Source organism: Bos javanicus, chromosome 6 (assembly GCF_032452875.1).
Source record: "Bos javanicus breed banteng chromosome 6, ARS-OSU_banteng_1.0, whole genome shotgun sequence".
In the NCBI taxonomy this organism is placed as follows: domain Eukaryota; kingdom Metazoa; phylum Chordata; class Mammalia; order Artiodactyla; family Bovidae; genus Bos; species Bos javanicus.
In genome coordinates, this window is record NC_083873.1 from 25317788 (window position 1) to 25344980 (window position 27193).

Consider the following 27193-nt stretch of genomic DNA (forward strand, 5'->3'; position numbering starts at 1 on the left):
GGGATAAGTGAAGGACGTTTTGCACCACCTCTGCCCTCTGTGTGCAGGCTTGAGTGTCTATGAATATTTTATTTCTGGTGATGAACTGCCCCTTTCTGTCCTTCCAAGTTTTAAGGGCATAGCTAAGGGGTTGCATCTCCGATGTGCATGGCACGCTTCTATGATAATGTGCTCTTCTTTGCACAAGAAGAGAGTGCTACTTATTCATCCTCATGGGACACACTGTTTTCTATTCACAGAGATAGTTTTACACTAATCCTACCATTCCGTTTCCTTGGACTCCATGGTGACCAGCTGCTCCCGTGTGCAGGCAGCTGGTGGAGGCTGTGGAACGGCCTACTGGCCAGCACTGGGAAAGAGCCTGTGACCTCCGCCTCATGAACTGAAAGCTCAGTCATCAACTGAGTGTGGGTTTGAGTCTCTCAGAGCCAGGTAGCCAGGGCTCCAGCACTTAGTAGTTGTAAAAAATCATCCAGGTTACCTGTCTTCGCTCTTTGGCACCACCAGCGAAAAAACCAACCAACCAACCAAACAAACAAAAATTATGCTTTTCTTTCAGATGTAATTCTTAGGCGTGTCGGCCTTGGCTAGGAGGAGAAACAGCTGGCCACACTCCTGGACATTAAGCAGTGGCCAACAGAAAAGCCTTTTCACATCAGTGTGTGCAAATAGGTGTGCAGGTGTTTTTGGGAAGCCTTTGTTATTGTTCAGTCACTAAGTTGTGTCTGACTCTTTGCAGCCCCATGGGCTGCAGCACGGCAGGCTCCTCCATCCTCCACTGTCTCCCAGAGTTTGCTCAAATTCATATTCATCGAGTTGAATGAATGTGATGTATCCAATCATCTCATCCTCTGTCACCCCCTTCTCCTCCTGCCCTCAATCTTTCCCAGCATCAGGATCTTTTCCAATGAATCGACCCTTCACATCAGGTGGCCAAAATATTGGAGCTTCAGCTTCAACATCAGTGCTTCCAATGAATATTCAGGGTTGATTCCATTTAGGATTGACTGGTTTGATCTCCTTGCAGTCCAAGGGACTCTCAAGAGTCTTCTCCAGCACCACAACTTAAACGCAATGGGAAGCCTTACTCCAAATTTAAAGTAATCAGAAACTGTCCCCCATTGCACCTCAGAGAATCCTGAAAATGCCTGTGTTTGAAAAATCCTTTGTCTAGTTTGAGTCAGAGTTTAAACCTGTCTCTTCATTTCTGGTCTTGTAGTCTACACTGGATAACTGTTTTGCTTTGGAATGAGGTATTTGTCTATTTGAGATATTTGAGGCCACTGTCAGAGGCCTGAAATATAACCATCCCCTTTCACTGGTTGGTGGATAGCCTGGCCATCATTCTTCTTTAATCATGTTAAAGTTTTCTTCACTGTGATACATCGCATAAGACTTTCAGGGAATGCTAAGAAACTTTCTCTTCAGAGATAAATATAACGACATGAGTCATTTCCTTTGTTGCTCTTTGAATTCCCATATAAAGTTATCTACTGAGTATACCTTGCCTAGTCTAGCAAGTATGCTTGCTTAGCATGGGTTAATGCTGGTGATATTAGTCACTGTTAATTGCTCAAGAGCTGAGATCAGGTAGGCAATCACTGAGTTCATCTGTAAAAAAAAAATGACTGTAGTCATGTTAGGAATAAATGGCTCCATGGCTAATGAATGACAAAAAGTTATCTCATCAAAACTGAAATTATTTCACAGTAGCATATACTAATCTAGAGCTCTGGAAATGCCAGGAAGCAGAAGTTTGGTGCTTTTGTCTTACTTTACTCTATGATTGGTCCTTGTTTTTCCATTTATGAGTTTCTTTTTTAAAAAAAATATTTTAATAGAGTCTTCTACTCCAAATTTTCTGCTTTTTTGATTTTTAAATAGAACTTGTGGTTTGAATTAAACTCTACTTTTTGGAAATTGACTTTACTTGAAAAAGGCCAATTTTTTTTTCCTACAATTTTTTTCCTATGCTGGCATTGACTTAGAATAGAGAAAAGGAGCCACACAGGTATTTTGGAGGTAAGTGCCTATTTTAGGTTAACCTTCTCTCTTTGCGGGGAGTTTGGGCAAGGGTTGTACTCTCTGGAAGAAGCAAAACTCTGGAAGTAAGCTTCTAGAATTCAGGACATTGAATAATTATGTTTAACCTACATCCAGGGCATCTGACCTTTCAATTGTGTGCTTTGCCAACTGTAAGGCAAAACTGCTAAAATCTGTTGAGTTGTCATGACAGACAGGGCCATATGGAAAGTGCTGGAAACATTTCTTCTTGAAGTATAATTGCCATGATGGGCAGAAACTCTGTTTTATAATCAGCTGAGGAGTGTGTATGGCCCACAGTGTTTGAGGCAGTATTCAGGGTTTCTCATCCCAGGCTTTGAAGCAAAATTAAAATGGGGCTTTGGAAGTATTCTGCTTGCCTGGAGGAGACAGATATATTTTATTTCATTTTATTTATAGGCTCATGTTCCTTAATCCCTGAATACATAATGTGAATACAGGCTGATGATATAAACAAAACAAAACCAAGAAATGGTTACATGGCTTATTTTGTGGTCATTCAGATGAAATAGCCTAGGATGCCCTGCTCCAGTCTAATCGGGCGTCTGGGTGCAGCAGAGAGTATTTGAGTACGGAAGTCAGCAAGGCAGTGTAGCAGCATGGTGAAGCGGTGAGCTCTAGAACCAGACAGCCTGGGTTTGAATTCTGCTCTATAATTTCTTGGGCTTCCCTGGTGGCTCAGAGGGTAAAGCATCTGCCTACAATGCAGGAGACCTGGGTTCGATCCCTGGGTCAGGATGATCCCCTGGAGAAGGAGAAGGCAGCCCACTCTAGTACTCTTTCCTGAAAAATCCCATGGACGGAGAAGCCTGGTAGGCTACAGTCCATGGGGTTGCAAAGAATCAGACATGACTGAGCAACTTCACTATAATTTCTTAACATCTCTGTACTTCAGCTTTTCCATCTGTAAATTCACTACAATTATTGTACCTAACTTACCAAGCTGTAATGAGAATTAAATTAATAAATACAGACACATCTAAAAGTGCCTCAGATAATGACTCACACACAGTAAACACTATGCAACTCTTAGTTGTAACTATTGCGATTCACAATTTTTTTCTTATCATTAAGAATCTAGGATTTTGTGCCATTCCACCTGGCTCTCCATAATCAAAAATTTGATCACAAATTTAGCAAGTCCCTTCTTTCTCTCTCACTTTTTTGTTCTTTCCTTCTCTCCCTCTCTGTTTCTGTTTCCTTTTCTCTTTTACTCTCTGTGTCTAGCACTCTGGCTCTCTATCCACATTGTGATACTTGGTATTTCCAGCCTTCCCTATGTCGTGTTTTCAATGGCAGTGATGTGGGCAGGAGAGACTTGTTCCGGGAGAATGGTAGGGCTGCACTGTCCACATCCCAAGGATGAGAAGGTGGATGCCTCAGTTGCTAGGGGCTCCCACTCCATACCTCCCCCCACGCCCAGCCAGAGGAAGGAACATTTTTCAGTGCGGGGGTGGCCTTCATGTTGGAAGGGGATGGTTGATGGTGTTATTTTTGCTTCCCACAAATGTGAAAGTTTAAAATAGTGCTTTATTCAATCGGCATAAGTGACGCATAGACTATGTATAGTGGTGGACCTGGGCCTGGCAGGCGATGGGAGCCAGATCTCACCAAACCAAGACTTGTGATTCTTCACTGATAGACCCAAGAGATCTGCTCTGAGGATGGCCAGCACAGAACCCCCATCTGGGGTTGCCTGGCAAATACACTTGCACAACTCCTGAATTGTTTGAAATGAAAGGATCTCAGAGCCAGTGACCTAGGATTCTGGCTTCGGTGCCATGGGGCATGCCAGTGGGTCACATTTCCTCTCTGAGCCTCCCTCCCAGCCTCACTGTACTCGTGAAGGGTAAGTGTGTTCGTTGTTCTCCCGTGCCTTCTCAGGCGGTGCCCTGCAGGTCTGGAGTCCAGCCAGTGTAATTGAATCGTGAGGCTGCGGCTCAGGCTCTATATATAATTGGAGGTTTATTGTCTTGCCACGGTTTTGGAAGTTTAGGGAACTTTTTGAGATTGTAGGGATTTAAAGTAGTGTCAGTTTGGAACCATGTGGTGCTTTTTAGTGAGTCTAATTAAAAGTTTATTTCAAGTGTTAAGTTTCAAGTCTCTGAAATTGCCCTTTTACACTTTAGTCAACAGTAAGGGCTGGAGGAGTTCTTCCTATTTTTAAACAAACAGATTATGTTTCATAAAGTGGAACTTTGGGGAAGGAGGAATAGAGTGTTTTATTCCTACAAAAGGTAGTATTACCAGAACTCAACCGATTTAAGATGAAAGAGAAAGAAAAGGCATAGATTTTCAGACAAACATAAAGCTGCCATATGTCCAAGGGAGATTTTGAAGTCTTTCTGGGCTGTCCTTAATTGATTTGAAATGCACTGCTGAATTCAGATTTATTTAAGAACAAGAGTGGGGGGCACATTTAATCAGACTTGGGAATGAAAGACGGCAGTGAGTAAAGAATAATTTCATACTTGCTAGACATCCTCGTAATAGATTACATAGGACATTTGGTTGATTTCAATTAGAACCCACACGTCTTCTCTACCTCCCACATTCTCTCTTCATCTCAGAGCCTCTTCTCTCTACCCTCAAGTGTGGTTTCAGTATGACTGGGGAATAGACACTAAAAATATTTCTGGAATGACGTGACCCACTCTTACCCCATCCAGGAAAGGGACAAGGCTCCACAAGAAACAGCACATGCTTTCCTTTCATTTCTGGAAGTCCCGGAGTCGACCTACAGATGCTGCTTCTTCCGTGGTCGATGGCATTCAGACTCCTAGCTGCCGACAGCGTCAGGCCAACAACTGGACAGAACAGCTTGGCTGCTGGAAGCTGGCCACAGTCTCGGCCACAGCAGCAGCCCCCTGGCCACAGACCACCTCTGCCACCCAACCCAGGAGCCTTCCTACCTCCCTCAGGTTGGCCTGGGCCCCGCCACAGGGGCTGAAGAACTGCGAGGTGGTGGCGGCAGTGGCAAGGGTGCCTGCAGCCTTGGGGCCAGTCCAGGCACGTGGGACCCTGCTTCAGGCTACTCTGCAGCCCCTCCAGGGCCAGGGAGGGACCCAGGACAGTCCCGTCGCTCACCACTGTCTCCTCCTGTCGCTGACACCTAGGCAAGGGCTCAGAATGGAAGGCACCCCTCCTGAACTGAATCTGCAGGCCAGATCCAAGGAGGTGGGGGACGGGGCGAGCGGAGCTCAAGATAGCCAGGAGCTAAAGCAGCAGCTGCAGCCGCTTCCCAAGCCATCAGCCTCCTCCCTGCGAGAAGCAAAATATGTGGAGATGTGCGCTTCAGCTGGAGTCCCCAGGGACAGTCCCCGGACCATGAGACTCACTCAGGAGCAGCACCAGGGGGATCAGAGGGGCTTGAAGAGTCCCCAGGAGAAAGCCCAAGACGAAGTCAGCAGTCAAGAGCGCGAAGCTCTGGCCCCCCTGAAGAATTCTGTCCCCTCGGAACTCTCCAGATCCCAGCTCTCCGGTACCGATGAGGGCAGCAACCCCTTCTCTTCCTCCTCTTCCTCCTCCCCGGTGGACGGAGCAGAAGAAAGTGGCCTGTCCAAGATGGATGGCACCACCACATCCACAGGGGCTCTGGCCACCTCGTCCTCATCCTTAGGCTTCGAGAGTGACAGTGGTGAGAACGCGCTGAGCTGCCAGCCCAAGGGAGAAGAAGGGGAAAAAGCAGGAGGATGGGGAGGGGGAGGAAGAGGGAGATGTGGGGAAGCAGATGCCACAGAGTGCAGAGACATTATTGCCAAGTCTCAGGGCAGCCGGGACCCCCCCAGAAATCAGGAGGCCCATTACATCACCACCCACGAGATCCAGCTGAGCGAGGTGGAGCAGGACATGGACTTCGACGTGGGCCTGGCCTCCCGCTGGGATTTCGAGGACAACAACGTGATCTACTCATTTGTGGACTACGCTTCCTTCGGTGGCAGCGACGAGACCCCAGAGGACGTCACCACCCTGACCGAAGAGGACGACGACAACAGTTGCTACCTTAGCACCACTCCCAGCACCAACGCCACCCGGACACCCAGCCCCACCAGCAGCGACCCCGCCCGTCCCAGCGCGGGCAGTGGCGGCGGCGACACCAGCAGCACGGAAGTGGGCAGCGGCCCCTCGGACGCTGACCCTACTCCCCCACCCACGGGGCCTGGCACGGCCACCCCGCGGGAGCCCTTGCCCGAGCCCCCGGAGGCGGCTTCAGGGGCAGCAGCAGCCACCGCCGCCAGCAGCTGTGGGAACGCAGCAAGCCAGATCCTCCTATCAATCAAACCGACTTCCCGGGCTATAAATGAGCCTAGCAACGTGTGTGCAAAGCAAAACATTATTTATGCTGCCAAGCATGAAGGCGACATGAGCCTCCGCATCTCTACAGCTGCTGAACACAATTCCAGTTCGCTGAAGCAAGACCCGGCTGCAGCCGTGGCTCAGGACCATGCAAAGAAATTCATCGCCGTCCCTGCTCGCCTGCAGACCCGGTGCGGGGCCATCCGGGCGAAGGAGCTGGTGGACTACTCCAGTGGAGCCTCCAGTGCCGTGAGCGAGCTGGACGATGCGGACAAAGAGGTGCGTAACCTGACCTCCCGGGCCTTCCGGAGCCTCGCTTACCCCTACTTTGAGGCTCTGAACATCAGCTCCCGGGAGTCCTCCGCGCTCTCCGAAGTCGGCTTTGGGCGCTGGTCAACCTTCTTGGACTTAAAATGTGGAGGTGTTGGAGCCAGGGTGGAACAGAGCCTCCTGAGGAGCAGCGCGGCCTCAGTGGCTGCAGGGCTGAGGAAGGGCGGTGGGGCCAGGACCACGGCAGACCAGCTCTACATCCAATCCAAGAAGTCCCAGACCAAGGCCTTGGAGTTCGTGGTCAGCAAAGTCGAGGGCGAGATCAAACACGTGGAGACACCTCTGTGTTTCCAGAAGCAGGTCCAGTCCGGTCCGCGCGTGGTCACCCTTCTCGAGCCTCTGAATTTACGCAGTGAGAGCAAAGCCAGCTTGGCCGCGGGGCCCTGCAAGGCCACCAAAGGCCCCAGCAAGGGCTCCGGGTCAGTGTACACGGATGATGGCTCAGAGACCTCCGAGAGTGGCAAGCCGGCCTCCCGCGCTGATGGCCCCCAGAAGTCCAAGTTTGCTTCCAGCCTGCTCAAAAACGTCATCTCCAAGAAGATGCAGCGGGAACACGAGTTCAAAATGGAGAGGGGAGAACTCAGCGACACATCCCACCATCACCTCTCCAGCACCTCCAAGGAGACGGAGGGCCCTCCCCCGGGGGCTGAGAAGCAGCGCGAGAGGGGCCTGCAGAGGCAGAGTTCTCGCCACTCGGAGGCTGGCTCTGAGTACACGGTGGTCAGCATGTCTGATGCCGGCGGGGAGGGGGCCGTAGCTGGGTCTAAATCCCCCATCTTCAAAGCCAGTGCCCCTCGGGAGAGCCACGCAGGCTCCGGCCATCATTTTGCCAATGGACTCCCAGAAGTGTGTGAAATTAAAAAGAGTGCCTCAGAGACTGTCAAGGGCATCTTCCTCCGCAGTCAGAACAGTGCATTCCGGTCCTGGAAGGAGAGAGAGGTTGAGAAGAGAGAAGAAAGAGCCCCCGTTGGGAAGCTGAAACTCCCCAAGGGGGGTGACTGGAGGGCCGACCTGGGGGAGATCTCTGCCAGCAAGTCCACCATCATGTCTCGTCTCTTTGTCCCCAACATCCAGCAGACACCCAAGGATAAGCAGCCAGGGAAGCAGGCCACCAAGTATCCTGCTGCTCAGGCCACCTCCACGGCAGTGATCCGACCGAAGGCTCCTGAAATCAAGATCCGCCTGGGGAGCGTGCAACAGCCGAGCTCGGACTTCAACATTGCCAAGTTGCTCACACCCAAACTGGCCAGCGGCAGTGCCTCCAACCTCTTCAAGACCAATGAGGACAACAGCAGGGCCCAGCAGAAGCTCTTCAGGGGGGACAGCCTGGAAAAAGTGCCCCAGTTCCAGGTGAGAGACGTCAGGGACAAGTCCAAGGCCCAAGGCCCCCTCCATCAGGTGAGAGATGTCCGGAAACTAATCAAGGGGTCAGGGGACAGCAGTGACAAGGGCAGCGTTACCCCAGAGCAGGGGCTGACTGGGCCCAAACCCAGGCAGCTGGCTCCTGCCGCTGGGGGATCTGGATCCTTGTCCCCCATGGTGATCACGTGCCAGGCTGTGGTGAACCCCAGGGAGGACAGCACCGAGCGAGAGCCCAGGGAGAATGCGGGCAAGGGAGGCAGCAGGGTCTTGAACTCCTCCTCGCCAGAAGGGACAGTCTTGGTGCACAGGGCATCTGGCAGGCTGCCGGTAGCCACCATCGCCCCCAATAAGCCTGAACAGGGCTCCTACCTGCCTGTGCTCAAGATCGTCTCCAAGGCTCAGAAGACCCCAGAGAAGGTCAAGGAGGAGGAGGTCAGGGAGGAAGGGAAAGGCCCCAAGACATCCCGGAATGCCCTGGAGAAGCTGACAGCGGCCGTGAGGTCCATGGAAGAGCTGTACAGCTTCAACAGGAACGAGTGGAAGCGGAAAAGCGACCCCTTGCCTCTGCTGACTGACAGCCACGTCCTGTCGCTCATCGCCAGCGAGGAGAGGGAAGGGGCCGGGGGCGCTGACCCCGACAAGTTGTCCAGACGGCTGGGTGAGCCGGAGGAGCCGCGGGGCGTCGGGAACAAAGGCGGGGTGGTCCTGAGAGGGGGTCCAGAGCGTCTACAGCGGAGAAACTCCAACCCCAGCACCGAGAGCGTGTCTGCCCGCGCGGCGGCCTTTGAGAACCTGGCCAGGGAGCGGCCCCGGTCCCTCTATATTCCCCCGGTGCACAAGGATGTGGACAGAACCCAGCCCCTGCCCCCACTCCCCAGCCAACGGAATGTCTTCACAGTGAGTGCCAGCAGCACCCAGAAAACTGGGGGAGTCGCTGGCAAGTTTCCGCAAGGCCCTTCTCCGGAGAGTCCCTCGGCGGCCGCCAAGGGCATCAAATCGCAGGGACTGCGGTCCCTCAAGATCTCTCCGGCCACCCGGGCACCTCTGGAAGAGGTGACCAGCAGGAAAATCGGCAGCAATTTGGAAAAGAGCAATAGTGACTGTGAGAATTACCTGACCATCCCTCTTAAAGGAAGCTCTGCAGCTGGAGAGCTTCCAGGCAGGCCTGGGGCAGGGAGGGAGGGACCCCCAGCATCTTCAGCTGCGGCCACTCTATGCAGCTTGCCCCCCCTGAGTGCTCGCAGTCAGGTTCCCACTAGTCCCAAGGGCTCTCAGGTCAGTGGAACCAGCCGGCCAGCTTGGCGCACCAAACCTGACCACCCCAGGGAGACAGTAGCTGCCCCCGCGGGGCCCCAGAGCCCTGAGCATCCCCCCACTGCCATCTATCACCAGCAGCCACTGCCTTTCACCCTACAGAGCGCCCAGCCCCAGGTCCTCTGCTTCTCCCCGCCAGGCATGCCAGCCCCGGCACCTGCCGGCCCAGCTCCCATCCCCACAGACCCCTTCCAGCAGCCCCCACCTCAGCAGACCCAGCGCAAGATGCTCCTGGATGTGACCACTGGCCAGTACTATCTGGTGGACACACCAGTACAGCCCATGACCCGGAGACTGTTTGACCCCGAGACGGGGCAGTATGTGGACGTGCCAATGACCTCCCAGCAGCAGGCAGTGGCTCCCATGTCCCTCCCTGTGCCTCCCCTGGCCCTGAGTCCTGGGGCCTATGGACCCACTTACATGATCTACCCCGGGTTTCTGCCCACGGTGCTGCCCGCCAACGCCCTGCAGCCCACGCCAATTGCTCGCACTCCAGCGGGCGGTGAGCTCTCCCCACTGACAGCAGAGCCCCCCAGCAAAGAAGCAGCTGCAGCGTTCACCGAGGCCCCCTACTTCATGGCCTCTGGTCAGTCTCCCGCCTCCTCTTCCTCCTCTGCCCCGGCAGCCACCTCCCAGCTCGTAGGGGCCAAGGGCTTTGCCCAGCTGCACGGCAAGCCTGTCATCAGCATCACCTCACAGCCCCTGGGGCCGCGGATCATCGCACCCCCGTCCTTTGACGGCACCACCATGAGCTTCGTGGTAGAACACAGATGATGAGTGGTCACCAGAAAGCCAAAGGGAGCAGCTGCTGGTGAGTGACTATCACTTTGATAATCAGGTTTGAGGGATTAAGAAGAGTCCTAATGCTTTGTGTTTGAAGTGGTAGGTTTATAGCAGAGGAGGTATTTTCATAATAGAACCCCATTCAAATTATTAGGGAGCTAATTTTCCTGCCAAGCTTCCTTCTCTCCCCACTCCTCAGCCCCATGGCTGGCCTTTTCCCTTTGACCTTTTCAAATTGCCTGAGTGTTTTTCCCGCAGTGAGTAGGAGGGATCTATCAGGGTTAGCCTTGGGTGAAGATTGGCAGGGGGAAGAAATGAAAACCTGGTCTGGATTTTGTGGAGTGAGCTTTATTCCTTGCAGCCCCAGTGACAGAAGCACAGGACATCTTTGGAAACACCATTACTCTGGTTGCTCCTCAGAGAAAGGAGAGTCAAAGACTGACATTTTCTTGTTAAGAGGTTTTCTAAAATCTGCAGAATGGCTTCTGTCCATCTTCCACATCTTTCTCTTGAAGTTTCTTATACAAAGAGCCTATTTTAAGGTCTTGTTTTTGCTTTCAGACAATCAGAATACTTTGTTTAGGCAAGTCCAAAGTCTTTACAAAGTCTTTAAGGTATTTTACACACACACACACACACACACACACACACGGCTTGACCCCATGGGATGGGAGATTCCCAAGCTGCAGTGGCTCCTGGGATGAAGCTGTGGTGTTTGATCCAGTCTGTTCAGAGTGAATCCACTATGCTCTGCTGGGAATGCCTACAAGGCACCCTTTCCTATCTGCATTCTCTCCCGTCAGAAAAGAATCAACTCCCCCTTGTTCCCCTCTCTAAGTGAAGTAGATGTGGATTCTGACACCGAAGCCCATCGGTGAGAATTCGAAATTCATCAGTGGGAATCCTTGCTGTTACTACAGTCCATGGAACTTGATAAGAAGGGGAGCCAGGTCTTTCTGAACCAGGACACTTTAGGTCAACCACATAAGGCAGGGGCAACCCTCAGACAGGCTTCCCTGGTGGCTCAGTGATGAAAGGGAGATGCAGGTTCAATCCCTGGGTTGGAAAGATCCCCTGGAGAAGGAAATGGCAATCCACTGCAGTATTCTTGCCTGGAGAATTCCATGGACGGAGGAGCCTGGCGGGCTACAGTCCATGGGGTCGTAAGAGTTGGACATGACTGAGCAGCTAAACACACACACACACACACCCTTCAGATACAGGAGGAAGCTGCCTGCACTGGGCGGACAGATTTGCCCTCTCCTTCTCCTGTTGTCTTCACATGAGGAAGGGTTGACAGCATAAATGCTTCTAAGGGGTTTCATACCTCCGTAAGAACATACTGAACTGAGAAAGGAGAGGAAGAGGGGAGGAACCCTTTCTATGCTTACATGAAAAAAATAAGCCATTCCTGTACTGAAAAGAAAGAGAGGAACATTGTTTCTTTCTGCAATGAAAAAAAGCCTTAAATTAAGATGTAGGATCAGAGAGCCAGCATCTTTTCACCAGTTGTATGTTCTGGGGCATGCAAACTCTCTAGGACCCATGACAACTGTGTGTCAATGATTTCTACTGCTCAACATTTGTGTGAATGTCAGATCATGTAACAGTTGTTGCAAAATATAAAAGCTTTCCAAATTAAGGGATTTTACTATGTATTATATTTACTAGGCTGCAAAATAAACAATAGACCACTGTTCAATAATCCTTGGATCTTCCTTAAAAAAATCAGGTAAAAGCACAACCCTCATTTCACTTCTAATCTAGAAATAAATGATTTGAATTCCTTTCCAAGAATTTGCAACGGGCCATATGTAATGAACACAAATAAAGAAGGGAGGCAAAGATTAATGATGAATAATGCAACTGTTGTTCAATGTAGAAAATAAAGAAATATGCATGTGGAAGAGGCCCCAATTTAGAGATAGCTTTGCAGAAGAAAAGGAGTAGCCTCTAGACAAAAGTGTTTTCATCTTCTGGACAGGTGGGATGTTTACCTAAGGCTGTTTGGGAGCAGCTAATCCTGGGAGGCCTTTGTGTGAGTTGTGGAGGCACAGGGCAAGGGGAAAGGAGGACAGGGCCCCGAGGAGGGAGGAAGTGGCACAGGCTAGCTTCGTGTCCTGTAGCAGCTGCCTCTGGCCCTTCTCCCGTCTGCTGAGTCTGGAGAGATTAGGCTGGAGTGGTTTCCATCAGACATAAATACAAACCCAGGTTTTTTGTACTAGATATTTGAACAGTGATTTATTTGAAAGCTTTTCATTTCTTTAACATTTATTTTACTCCACAACCCTAAAAATAGAAAGGCAAAAGCTGGCTTCAAGATTTAACGATAGGCAAGGAGATAACTGGGGCTTCCCTGGTGGCTCAGAAGGTAAAGAATCTGCCTGCAATGCAGAGACCTGGGTTCAATCTCTGAGTTGGGAAGATCCCCTAGAGAAGGGAATGGCAACTGACTCCGGGATTCTTGCCTGGAGAACTCCATCAACAGAGGAGCTGGGCGGACTACAGTCCATGCAGTTTTACAGAGTCAGACACAACTGAGCAATTAATACATATACACACACAAACACATACACACATAGAGGAGTCAATTATTAGCTTTCTGTGTATAGGTGAAAATCTAATTACCCAAATTCAGATGATAACTAGAATCCTTCAAGACTCAGCATCCTGAAAGTTCTATGCCACTTGCCAAAGAAAAGTCAGGTTAAAAAAAAGGAAATGTATAGTTCTTTTCCTTGTGTGAAAAAATTTAAACATGGTTCAGATATAGCAAAAATTACATGGTACACCCCCGTTCATCTGTTGGTGTTTGTACGGACAGTCAGTGTGAGAAGGCCTGGAAGCTAGTTTCACTTTAAGATTTCCTTTGAAAACTAGACTTATTCCAGAGTTTTTTCTTGAGGTAGAGTAGGGTTTTATGTGCCCCTCTCAACTAAGTCACATAAATGACTTGATCCAAACACAGCATTTCATGGAGAATAAAACTGGGGCTTTAGAAAGAAGTGGTTTTGCTGGAGTGGGCCCCAGAGAGGGAGAGAACCAGGACCCATGGGGCTGGCTCCTGGCTCCTGGACCACACACTGTGCTGTTTGTTTGTTGGTAGGAGTCATGAAACAAAAAAAGGATGGCAGAGGAGCCTAATGAGTCCAGGACTGGCAGCCAGGACACCTTGGACCTGCTCTGATTCTCTTGACTTTTGTAAAATGAATGTTTAATAAAACACACTAACTCCTTCATTCATTCCACGAGCATGAATTACATGTTTACACTCCATCAGCCATGGTGAACTCTGTGGTGAGGCTATGAATCCACATGTGACCATCCTATTAATACAAGCCAGGAGCCTGCACTCCAGCTGGAAGACATAAGCTGTACACACAGAACTGCAAAACCAGTGTTCAAATCCTGTCTTAACCTTTAAGATTCCTTCCAGCTCAAATAATAAGTATTTCATCATCTATTTTTAGCTGCACGTTGTAACCAGGAGCCTTACTTTCTCCCCCATATAGATTTGAGTATACCCAGCTGCTGCTCCTCTCGGATTATTCTGAATTTTCCTCTAGTTTCGTTTTTATAGGGGTGTCTTTGCTATTTCTCTTCTTCCTGTGAACAAAATTGCAGTGCTCCTCAATCTTTGCCTGGTCACAACCCATCTCAGAAGCTAAGTAGTAATATTATGTATTTTATTTGTATTTAGTAATGATATCACACAGTGCGATAAATGGACCAAACGGTTCCCAGCTGGTGGCCAGAGAGTTACAACAGAAACCCACTGGAAACACACCAGTGTGCTGGGCATACCAGTTCAACACTTGCTAGCTCTCTCCTTTCTTGTTAGGCCTTTGTCGTTTGTTATGTTTCATTTTGGAAGTCCCTTCTCCACAGTATCTCTGATGCCTTTTCTGATGAGATTATTTGTATTTTAGATTTCTGTCATTTGAGGCATGTGGCTATATTTTTCCTTCCCTAACATATTCAGTCTCCTGCTTTCTCCTGCCCACCCGCTTACATGCTGTATTTTTGCTTTAAAATTGTATCTGAGACTTGATACTAAGTACCATTTACAAGGGCATAAAGATATATGTAATAATAACAACAGAAAACTGTTATTGGCACCATGCCTGCCACCCAGTGGGGACTGCAATTATTTTGTTTCCTTTGAATGTCTTTTCTGTTTTTAATACTTGACCCATTTGCTTCTTCATTTCTGAGTGTGCTTTATACTGTTCTTGTGTCATTGTTCTTTCTTTTTCTCCTCACTTCTTTGGAGTTATTTCTACCTCCTGAATAGAGCCCCAGACATCAGCAACTAAAGAGGAAGGAGAAAGGGAGCGGATTCAGGGGAAATGATTTCCATAGGGTTCTCTAAAGGGGCCCCATGGGGTCCTTAGATCATCAAACCCTGTCCCCTTGTGTAAAAATTGCAGGAGAAAATTCAGGCTGACCCTTCTTAAGTCACAGTGTCCATCTAGGGCAGAACTGGGACTCAGAACTGAAGTATCCCAGACCAGAGTCTATTTCCATTTGCTTCTTTCTTAATGCTGCCCAGCCCCCTTCTCTTTTTCTCCAAGTCTTCTTTCTCCTCCTCCATCCCGGGGTCTGGCCCACATCTTACTTTTCCTCTTTGCTTCCCCTTCCATTTGTTTGAGAATTTGCTTTCTGTTTTTTGATAATTTCTTTTTTATTCCTTATTGTTGGTTCTTCTTTCCTGTTCCCTTGAAGTTGATTTAGTTTAAAGTGCCACCTTGCTTCTTCCCTTCTCCTCCCTTTTCTGCTTGGAGTCTGTTGTCATCATGGACTAGACCACTGGAAGTGGCGGCTCCCTTACCTGTGTTCTCGGCAGCCTCGCGCACGAGGTCACAGGGCGGGCTGCAGGCAGCACGCTCGACGTTTCATTTTCAGCTCATCCCATGATCACATTTCTGAATCAATTCATTTATATCTGTTTTTTCCTACCGTGATTGTGGCTTCCTCTCCTGATGATTATATATAGCTGCTGTTGTATTATCTTCCTTTTGTCTTTTTTTTTTTTGCCATTTCTTTTTTCTCCCTTTCTCTTTCCTTGGATTGTAGCTTTCCTCATTCTTATTATTTTGTGCTTTTCTCTACAGGGTTTTTTTTTTTTTTTTGGTCATTGTATTTTCCTCAAACCTCTATAAAATTAAGAAGAAAGGAAAATTAATAACTAATGTGTATTCATTTATTATATACCAAGATTTAACATCATGCTACTTGATTCTTTAAGCCAGTGGGTACTTTCTTATCCCCATTTGACAAGTGAAAAAATAATTTGTCCCAGATCAAGAGACCAGCTGAAATCCAGGCCCTTGGAGCTCAGTGGCCATGTGTTGCCCACTTTCTTCCTCTCTGCCCTGCACATCTCAGTTCCTTGTGAATTGTCCCTCTTTCTTAACTGGGAAAAGGGGAGAAAATAAGGTAAGAAACTGAGTCTGGCAATGTCTAGCATATATTTAAGCCTCCATGTGTGTTTCTCTTTTGATTAAAAAATTAGCTCTCGTTAGTCGTTAGAACACTGTGTGTCCCAAAGAGAAATAGTTTCAGCACTTCTAGGGGCTGTGGCTGCCAGTGTTTGTGTGGGTGGGGTGGGGTGGGGTAATCTGTGTTGGGGGGGAGGGACAGGTAACTCAGGGGGGTGGGGGGCAGGTGTGGGATGTCACCTGAAAGTAGGGTCTGCTAAATGCCGATGGGGACATGCATTTCAGTCCAAAGGAAGCTGTGTGGCTTTGACTAAAACCCAGGTATATGTGCCTTGAAGTCAGGCACCCTGGCTCAAAGTCTTCCCTCAGACAAATGACTCGCCCTCTCTGGACCTCAGTTTCCTCAAGGGTAGAGTGGGGATACCTTGCAGGAGCATTGTGAAGATTGAATCATAAAATCACTGCAAAGGACATGGCACACAGTCCATGCCCTGTCATAAGAGTTCAATCTTCTTTGGAGACTAGAAGCTCATCAATGCCTCAGAAGCCCCTCATCTCTCTGGGGCCTCCACCAAGGCAGAAAGTCAACCCTTTTTCCTGCATACTCTCAGGGCAGCACCAGGGGCCGGTATGCAGGATTTCTTGGTATTTCTCCGAACCGGAGGTCATGCTCACAGCTCTGCATGCTGCCTGACCCCCTGGGGGCAGGAGTTGGCTGTGATCAGGGTCCTCTAGTATCCCCCACACTTTCCAGCATGTTATACAGCTCTGGGCATAGGGTGCCAGCTGCGTGTGGTGGTTTTCCCCTCTCTCTGAGCGCAGGCCCATGTGGAGCAAGGGAGAATCTGACCCAACATCCCTGCTGAACTCTGTCATGGGTTCCGTCCTAAAAATCATGGGAAGTCATCCAGGCCAGACTGCCTGGTGACAGTACAGTCACCCCCTCCCTTCCCTGACTTCGTCATGACCCTCTGCCAGGTTCAACTGGCAATCATTATTTTAGCCTTAATAGGAACTGGAGCAACCTTATTACTTTCAAGAGTTTAAACACAGTTCCTCTAAAGTTAATATATAGGGCTCCTCCATCCATTGGATTTTCCAGGCAAGAATACTGGAGTGGGTTGCCATTTCTTTCTCCAATTAGCAGAAGCAATATCCCACAAATGAGTGAAAAGATGTTATCTAGACAAGTCCCTGAAAATGATCCCAGCAATTGGTAGAAACAGATTTCTCCTCCATTCCTCAACTTGCTCTCCCTTTCCTGGGGTGTTCCCTCTCTCTCTTTCTCTCTCTCACTGTTTCTCTCTGTCTCTCTCCCCTCTCTGCTCAAGGAGTCCTTGCAAACTTTGCTTCATGACGGGACTCAGCCTGAGTTGTCCTTAGATCCACATTGACATTTTTCTTCTTGGTCTCCTGTTTTCTTTTCCTCCCCTTGTAATTATGTTTTCTTTTCCTGTTCTGTGTGTCCTAAGGTAGAAAAACTTTAGCAAATGGGAAGTTTCCAGACCCACAACAGTCCCTTTTCTCTTGAAAGTAATTTCTTGATATAAAGTACAAAAGGGTAAAATCAACAAACTTGAAATATATACATATGAGCTCTAAACCTATAATTAATATTACAGTCTTCCTGTTCCTTAAGCATATATATAACACAGGTCAGTTTCTAGATGGCAGGATTAAAATATCCTTTGCCACTCTACTCTGATTGCATATAATTGATTAGATAGCTGTTATTTGATACTTCTTAAAGGTTGTTTTTCACATGATAGAGTCGTCTAATCCCTAAAAAAATATTACCTGTAGGCCACTCTATTTCTGTCTTCATAATATTATGTTCAAGTTCCAACTCCCAAAGGTTAATTTTAAAAAGTTCTTTAGGCAAAGTTCTATTAGATATACAATATATAGAGAGATTGACAGAAAGAAAGGGCTAATTTTCAGTAAGATTTTGAACACGTCAATGCTTGTTTTAGAATGGATTCAAGTAAGTTATAGACTCTAACCAGTGTATCTCATTTCAAACAAAATGCACAGTATGAAATTCCACATAATTGAGGTGGTGACCATTCACTTTAGAGTATAGAGTTTATTAATTTAACTAAATTAATAACTCATGATAAATTTCAAATGTTCCAATTTAGTTTAAATATCATTTTTTCATGTTTTAACAACATATCTGTTATACTATTTTCTGTCATGGATAATTTCAGTAAAACTAAATATTTAACTCTAAAATAATTTTTGAATGGATTGACTGTATTTAATTCAAGTTTCAAAAAGATGTCCCATTTGATGTCTAGTAGGTTCAGAAACACATTCTCCAATTTTAAAATGTGAACTTCAGCATTATTCACATAGAAATTAGCCAAATAGTTAAATAAAATGTATCTTGGCATTTTTCTTGCTTCTTTAAGACTGAGATTTACTTTTAGAACTAACAGTCTTTTCTTTGACTATGTTTGTTTATAGGAGCAAGACAGAAAGATGGACAAACCTTCTTAAATCTGAAGGCTTCATTGTAACAACACTAAGAATCACCTGAAAAACTTCCTCTAGATATGTTATTCTTAGTTTTTGCTTCTTATAAACAAGTGTGTAAGTTTCTATACTTTTCTGAATAACCCTGTTAAGACACTTTGTGTTATTGCTGATTGAATGGTTGTGTTTTTTCCTATGTAAAACTATTTCCTTTTGTACTTTAATATAAGCTTTCCCTTTATCTTTCCTTCCTGCATTTGTGACTAGGCAAACCATCTCTTACATGTTCTTGTAGTTCAGTCAAAACATACAACAGAATAAGATTGGTTTTGTTGTAAACCAAACTAGCAAATCAGTCATTTGGATCACAAATCTCCCTACAGATTCTTGCAATATATCAGGACTGGCTGGCAGAGTTGTAGCATTTGTCTGGGTTTAAATATGATGGGTCTGTAATATGAATCATAGACCAGCCAAGCCTAGTCATTCTATTGGTTATGTTTTACATGTCCTTTTATTGGGTTTAGCATGATTTCAAATGTGATTGTGAAAAGCAGTGGTTTTAACTTTTGTGCCTTGTTTTAACTTTCCCATTGGTACAATGCCATGACACCATTTGTTGCCTTAAAATAGAGTGGTTTGAAAGACTGGAGAGCCAGTGGTTGCATTTAAGATTAAGGTCTTAGTTTCAGAAAGGTATAAAATATCTATTTCCCTCTAGAATCCAAGCTTTGCTATGAGTGTGGAGGATTATATTCTTCTTTAATGATTCCCTCCATAGTTGCATACTCCTCTCTCTCACAGATTGTTTGGAGTCTGAAATGTGGCCTGTTTGGGGTAGTGGAGCAGAAAGTGAACTCTGATTTGGTGGCTCCGATTCTCTCCAGCTGTCACGATACCAATAGCAGTGATCTAGGTTTATATCACTTGCTCCTTATGGTTTTAAGAGATGTCGAGAATCCAAATCATAGAATCTTTCATTGATGTTCAATACTGCCTCAGTTGTAACCCACTTCTGAAGGTTATTTTAGTGAGTGTTCATGGGAAGTTTTGAAGAGCTGATTGAACTGATACTTAGCTCATCATAATTTATAAGTGAGTCAATATATATTCAGCAAATGCTACATTGGAATATTTCTTACTTTTAAAAAGAATAACTTGAAGGTTCTCCTGGGCTTTTCAAAAAGGAATCTCCTCTTATTTACTTATTTTTTCAAAGATAAAGCATTCTGGTAATTTTTAAAGCCTTATTTTTATTTTAATGATCATCAATATTGATTTTTGCTTAAAATTGCCACTTGAAACCACAGAAATTTATACTGTTCATGACTGAAGATACGTGTTATGTTTCCATCTCAGTTGTACTCTTTAAAAAAAAAAAACTCAATTTCATATTCAGGGCTTTCCTTAAAGGGATCTTACTCTGAAAAGAATTCTTTTGGGTAAAAGGAAGGGTTTGAGACAGGAATAGTCAGCTCTGGTCACAATTCAATTAATCATTGGGCTGATGAGCTATGAAATGAGGAGACTGCCTCTATGAGATAATGGAGCATGAAATATGAAATAGTCCCTGTATTTGGAAAAGATGCCCTTGTGCCACAATTGGGGGAAGTGTTATTCCTTTGTTATAGAAGTCATCTTACTCAACTCCATCAACAGATTCACCCCAGAACTTAATTTTTCATTACTAGGAAGTGTCTCTCCCAGCATTAGCCCTTCCTTATATTCAGTAGAGATGCTCTGGGTCTGGGTCACTTAATACTGAAACAAGAATGTAGAATCAGTTAAAGATCTCAAACATAATACTCAAATAACTTATAATGCTTTCAGAACACTGAAATCTCAAGTATTGAACACATCCTGTGAAACTCAGATAGAATTTCATAGATAGAACCAGAATTGACAAGACTATTTCAAAACTCCATGTGACTTTTAGGAAAACCCAGTGCTGGTGTTAAGTAGTCAACTACTTCCAGGTCTCCAAAAAGAGAGATATCTCCTTTCCTAGAGAATGTGGTGGAGTCTTACCTACCAAGGGTCTGGGGATCCCATAAGCTTACTTATCACTATTTATCATTATTTTTCCCTAACAGATCTAAGCCTCAAATTTTCACATTGAGGTAAACTAGGAAAGAAAGAACTTTTCATTTGTTGGCCCTATCAGAGAGGCCATGTCCTCTGAGAAGCTGCTTTCGTTGTCGTAAATATCCAAGTGGTTAAAAAAAAAGTGATTTTTAAAGTAGTGTTCTATGAATACCATGTCATCTGTGATAATTTCATGGTTCTCTATTTCATCAAGCCATAAAAAGCAAAGCTGCCAGGCCATTTACCACCTCAAATGATAGAGGGGAACATTTTTAAAAACATAAGGTAAATCTAAATCCTCACTTTTCATTGTTTTATTTCTTGAGGTTGTGTTGATATTTGAATGAAGTCCTTGTGTCCTTCTTTATTCAACCAAAGCTAAGTAGAAAAAGCCAAGAGTATATGAAACCTTCTGGCCCATAAAACCATCACCCTAACAGTGTCCTTTCAGCTACCAAGCTACCATTTTATGGTTTAAATATACAAAGCCATTAATAAAGCATGTAACATTTCCTATAGGGTTCCTGGAGCTTGAATCTAATTAGAATTGCAGAGTCTGGCTTTTGCCATCTCTTCTTGGGGTTACATGTCAAAATGTAGTTTTCCAGATGAACCACAGGGCATTTTGTGTAGAAATCTTGATGCATTTCCCCTATTTCCCTGTTGGTCAAATGGTCAGGTTGAAATATGCTCCTTTTGAATTGTTGTTGGAAACTGAACAAATTTGTAACCAGTACAACAGTTTAATTCACCAGAATGTATTTTCTTGAAAAACACTCTCTGAAATTGCCCTCAGGATGAAATGAAGCCCAAATATGCAGTTAATGACTTAACATATTGGCTCTCTGTATGTCTGCATCTACGTTATGTCTGTATGTGTATGGCTCTCTGGATATCATTGAGCAAATAAGCTAAAACAAATTACATTTTGACATCTTTATGATGAATCTTAAATGTTAACATGCTCTTCAAAACCATCCTATGTCACTCAGAAATACATAGCTATACAAATCTTTTTAATTTCAAATTTGGTTTCATCATTCTTGCCTCTTGAAGAGATTTAATGCATTTAAATTATTTTCATATTTCATAGAAATGGAAGTCTGTGTTTGTTACAAATTGAATGCTCATGCTACCTGAAATAATACTTTGGACTGCAGGACAGTGTTGATTCTTAAGTAGACTGACTATAATCTCATGATAAGTATATATTATATGTGCATGAGAAGACACATTCAGTAATAGTCTCTGTGTTTTAAAACCATCATGGTACACATTTTCCTATGTGGTGCTTGAGGAGTTTCATTCTACAGTTTACAAGGTGTAGGTTTGCACCCCAAATTCTCAGGGTATGCTATTTTACCCAAATACTTGAAAGGAAAAAGGTGCCCTGTATTTTATCAGTACTGTTGAGGGGAAAAATTATGTGTAGGTTTGTTTTAGAAAACTACTTATAAAGATCAAATTCACAGAATATGTTAGGCTTTTACATGATTCCTAAAGAGGTATATGTAGAGATATGATATATATTTTCAAGAGATTGTTTCTATATTCTTAATTAATTTCTGGGTCCTAAGTAGACCTCACAGGTGCATAAAATCATTAATAAAGCATGTAGCATTTGCTAAGTTGTACCTTGAGTTTGAATCTAATAAGAATTGCAGACTCCAGTCCTCTGGGGGGAAAATAGAAACACAGGTCCGTCTGTGGCATGTGTGATTACAAGGCCCAGGGGAGGATTCTGAAAAATGGAGTATTGATATACCCCATGTCTCAGAAGAGAACTGAACGTTCACAGCATTTGTAAGCTGTTACCATTCTTGTTTCATGTTGCAACTTAGAGCATATTATTAGTTGTATTTGTATTTGATTCATAATGGTGCAAAATAAAACACACACACAACACATCAAATTTGATTTCTTTTTTTAAGTTTCATACTTGCGTTTTACAAGCTAATGTTAATGGCAAAAAGTCCTTTCTAGGGCTTCCTGAAATTACCTATCATCCCTGTATCCTTTTTCTAGCAGGTGGTCCTTTCTTTTTCTCCCCCTTTGAAGATGTTGGTTTCTATATTTACACTGAACTCATCTTATTGTACAGTAAAGACAGTGGTGGTTGAAAAGAATGTGAAGACTGAGGAAGTTAGGTCCCAAACAAAGGAGAGTAAATTGTGTGGTAAATGGAGAAAGACATTGGATAACGCTGAACTATACCCCTGACTATGAAAAAAGCCAGTGGGAAATGGAAAGAAGGTGACTATTTAAACTGCTCTCATGATAGAAATCTTGGTGGAAGAGTTCCTACTTGAGATCTGATGTGATTCAGTTATGGAATGCAGTGAGCATGCCCAGTGGGACTGTGAATCCAGCCCAACAGCTCTGAGAATTACTTTGTCAGTGTATTGCATACGGAGAAAACTACTTAGACAAGGACTCTGTGAGACTAGCCTACTTACCTTTAATTGACAGCATTTGTAAGTGATTGTGCGATCTTGTGTAATGGTCTTTTGATTCTTTTGGGAAAAAAAAATGTTTTGTTGTTGTTTTTTCTTTTTTTTTTTCCAGTAAAAGTAAATGCAAAGAAAATGTGCATTGTTTTGTCTTTCTTTTAACTCAAAAAATAAGCTTTGGACATTTTCCTTTTTTTTTTTTTTTTTGTCTTCTAACAAATCTTTCCTTTAACTTAAAACACTCTATTATAATGTTTCACATCCAGGTTGTATTAGTTTTCTCTTGTGGTAACCACAAACTTAGTGGCTTAAGCCACTGGAAATAGTGGCTTCAGACAACATGAATTTATTATTTTATGGTTCTTGACATCAGAGTCTGATATGGTCTTTCCTTGGACCTAGAGTATTTCACTTAATCAAGGTATCTAAGGCATCTACCTGCTTGCATTATTAAGTAACATTGTGAGGGGCACCTACCAGGTATGGGATGCTCCACTGACACCAAAGAGAAACCCAGACGACGAATGTCCCCAAGTGTCCACACTGAGGCCAAGGAAAGAATTTGTGGTCTTCCTTCAAAACCAAAATAAATGAGGTGCACACTTGCAGTCAGGGCAGGAAGGATCAGCTCTACCACTGAAGTTACTGTAAACCTTAATAATTGCATTGTGTTATTCCACCAAGCTTCATTGCAGTATACCCATCCTGTCCTGAGTATTCCAGACTTGAGACTGTATACATGTGGCAGGGTTATGTTGAATGCTTACGGTAATGGCACAGAGATTAGCAGGTGCCCCATCCCTGCAGCCAGCTGTGTCAGCAAACATCTTTAACCTGAGCACTTGCACCCCTGTTCCTAATAGCCCCTCCCATCTCTAGCACTAGATCATTTTGCTGGCTGTTGAGTTCATTTATGCTTTACCCATCCTCTGTATGGCTGGAGCCCTCTCCCTCTCTTCATCCTCTGCTCCTTAGCTTGATGACTCAGAATCCTCTTATTTTCCTATTATTTCTTATACAGGGCAATTTAACCACCTAACAAAGCCCTCCTAAAGCAGATCCACTGCAGTATGTCCAGAACCATTGTTCTCATTGTGTATTGCTGAGTAACAATCCACCCTAAAACTTAGTGGCTTAAAAAATACAAAACTCATGTGTTTAACTTGTGAGTCTGCAATTTGGGCAGAGCTCAGCATGGAAGGTTTGGCTCTGCTTTTCATAGCAGCTCAACTTCTAGGGAGAATTTACTTCCACGAGGGCCTATTCCTATAACTAGAAAGCTGATAATAGCTGTCAGCTGGAGTTCAGTTGGAGCCAGTCAAGAACCTCAGTTCCTCTTCAGCTGGGCCTCCCCATGGACAGCTTGAAAAGTGATCAGAAAGTGAAAGTCGCTCAGTTGTGTCTGACTCTTTGCAACCCATGGACTATACAGTCCATGGAATTCTCCAGGCCAGAACACTGGAGTGGGTAGCCTTTCTCTTCTCCAGGAGATCTTCCCAACCCAGGGATCGAACCCTGGACTGCTTGGACTTCCTCAAAACATGGTGGCTGGGTTCCAAAAATGAGTATCCAACAGACAGGAACCGCCCATTTCTCAAGGCCTAGTTCAGAGTGAGACAGCATCACTTTTACTCTATCTGACAAGCATTCACAGAGCCCGGATTTCAGTGGGCAGAAACATAGTCCCATCTCTCAATGGAAAGAGTGTCCAATAATTTGGGGACTTGTTTTAACCACCATCCTAATTAAGGAGTGCTTTTAAACAGATACTTTTTAAAGAAGGAATTTAAAGCCAGTTCTTAGCCATGGATGGAAGGGCCTGGTGGGCTGCAGTCCATGGGGTCGCTAGGAGTCGGACACGACTGAGCGACTTCACTTTATTTTTTCACTTTCATGCATTGGAGAAGGAAATGGCAACCCACTGCAGTGTTCTTGCCTGGAGAATCCCAGGGACGGGGGAGTCTGGTGGGCTGCCATCTATGGGCTCGCACAGAGTTGGACACGACTGAAGCGACGCAGCAGCAGCAGCAGCAGCAGACTAGTGTAGGTTAGGTCAAAGATTCTAGAAAAAACCTAGAATGAGAATGGTCTATACAAGATTTGTTCATTGACATGTATACACTATACACCATCATGTGTAAAATAGATAGCTAGTGGGAAGCTGCTGTATAGCACCAGGAGCTCAGGTCAGTGCTCTGCGATGACCTAGAGGGGTAGGATGTGGAGGGGAGGGAGGTTCAAGAGGGATATATGTATATGTATAGCTGATCCACACTGTTGTACAGCAGAAACTAACACAACATTGGAAAGCAATTATACTCCAATAAAAAAAAAAGGTTTGTTGGGTGTGCTTTATGTGTGTGTTGAGCGTATACTGGAATCTCAGAGGGCAGAATCTCACTAGTGTATTTCTAGCATGGAGGGAATTAATGTTCTTTAGGAATGAATGAATGTCTGCTATATGCCAGACATTCTGATTCACAAAGAGGTTAGGATTTCAGGAAGCCTTTAAACATGATGAGAATGCCTGATACGCTGATGAAGCTCTTTAGTCTAAGCCTTGTCGAAGGCATGGAGATTGAAAGAGGAAACTGGCCAACGGCTGCAAAGAGGAGATCCATGCCAGCGCCCCAGCATGGGGCAGGCGTGGCGCAAAGAGGGCTAGGTGTGAAGAGAAGCAGAAAACCAGCGCAATAGCAAGAGACCGAAAGTGAAGCAGCTGTTTAGTTGTGCAGAAGGCAGGGAGCTGTTGAAGGGCATTAAGGAGAGGAGCGTGTCGGGCAGTAGCATGGCCCAAGCCCTTTGACAGGAAGTTTATCCAACAGAAGTGATGTGAAAAGATAGTCATCAAAGACACAGCAAAAACTTACATGTATTTTTTCTGCCTCAATCAACAGATTGTCCCTTGAGTATAATCATCCCTGAAGGCTTATATACCTTCAGTACTACTGGATAGAGAGTGAAACAGGTTTTATTATACATGTATGTATATTCCACACAAACACACACTAGATAGAGCATTATAGGATAACATTATAATATACATATAATATGTGGCATATTATATATTATTATAAAGAAAGAATTGTGAGATAATGCAAATTACTCCTAGCCTGTAGTTGCATTCAATAAATATTAACTACTGACAAAAAAAAGAAATATAAACTGCTACAATATACCTCTCCATTATAGCACATTTGCTACTGAAAAATTCAAGTTCACTCCTATACAGTTTGCTTAAAAATGCTCAAACCACTTACTGGGATATCTTCTGTTTATAAACATAGTACATGTTCTTTGAAGGAAATTTAGAAATGTAAAAATAATCTAAAAACTAAAAAGTAGGGAAAATTCTTAATCACTAAGCAAAATACCTCCAGAAACAAATATTATTGCTTGCAAGTGTACTTGATACTTTGCATGCTATTTTGTAGTCTATTTTTTCTATAAATTTATAAACCTACCTCTTTAACTTCCAATATTTTTAAAGGAATGTTTTTTAACATCTATATCTTATTTCATGTTTACTTAATCTCATATTTTAAGCACTTAGTTCTTATGGTTTTGGGCTGTGAAAATAATGCTGCCATGGACATCTTTGAACACAAATCTTTCCAAGCATCTCTGATGATTTCCTTGGGACAAAGTTCTCTAATAAAAGGTCATGAACAATCTTAAAACTTTTGACACAGATATCTCCCTATCATCCACCCCAAAACATGTAAACACCTTATTTAGAAACTTCATATTTTAGCACTTCACTTGTATAAAATTATCCTGAAGACTGAGGGATGAGAAGCGCCTTGTTATTTGCTGAAATACGTATTCACTGCTAAGATACAAACGCTTGCTTTCAACCCCTCCCCCACCCAATAACCCCACTTTCTAAACACACACACACACACACACACACACACACATACAGTTTGCACACTTTAGAAGAGACTGGGAGTCTTCTTATGACTTTAAGTATCTTCTTTTTCTCTAGGGCAAGGCTCTCCAAGTGTGGATCTAAGCTTGAGAAGCTCACCCTTTTTAATTCCCAGGTGGGTGGTAGACGTACTAAGTACCTGCAAGCAGGTGGTTCAGTCATTGGCAGCTTCTACGCACAGGAAATACGATGGAAACTGCTTAGGGAGATTCGTTTGGGCAGAACGAAGGGTGAGAGATGAGGAACTGGAATAGCTGGCTGTTGGTGTGTTTGGAGAGTATATGTGGCAGGAACATGAGGGGTGCTGTTTGTGAAGAGTCATGTGGTTGAAGCTGGAATGAAACGTTGAATTTAAGTGTGGAGAGGAAACTCACTTCCAGATTTAGGAGCTCAAACTGAATCCTGGGTAGGTAGCAGAGGACGATGATTATGTGCTTGAACGCTAGAGGGAGACTCTTGGATTAATCCTGTGTTCTCTACTGGTTATGAGATCTTACACAAGGCCCTGAGTCTCTCTCTCTGTGCTTCAGTTCTCCATACAGGAAAGGTGTATAATTACAGTTTCTACCTTATAGGATTATTTTGAGAATGAAATTATAGGCCACCTATGAAGTGCCTAAAGCAGTGCATAGTGCCTAGGAGGTTCTGTATAAAATGAT

The 27193-nt window shown here is 44.8% G+C and overlaps 1 protein-coding gene across 1 annotated transcript; it reads left to right on the forward strand.

The window, feature by feature from the left end:
• The first annotated feature begins 4659 nt into the window (after nucleotides 1-4659).
• Nucleotides 4660-22745, forward strand: C6H4orf54 (chromosome 6 C4orf54 homolog). Its single transcript, XM_061419576.1, has 2 exons — nucleotides 4660-10177; nucleotides 18060-22745. Exon 1 carries the CDS (start codon nucleotides 4765-4767, stop codon nucleotides 10138-10140), a length of 5376 nt encoding a protein of 1791 aa, XP_061275560.1. The 5' UTR covers nucleotides 4660-4764; the 3' UTR covers nucleotides 10141-10177; nucleotides 18060-22745.
• Nucleotides 22746-27193: the final 4448 nt, after the last annotated feature.

Excerpts from the sequence above, each read along its gene's own strand:
- C6H4orf54 (XM_061419576.1), top strand. The coding sequence starts at position 4,765 with ATGCTTTCCTTTCATTTCTGGAAGTCCCGGAGTCGACCTACAGATGCT.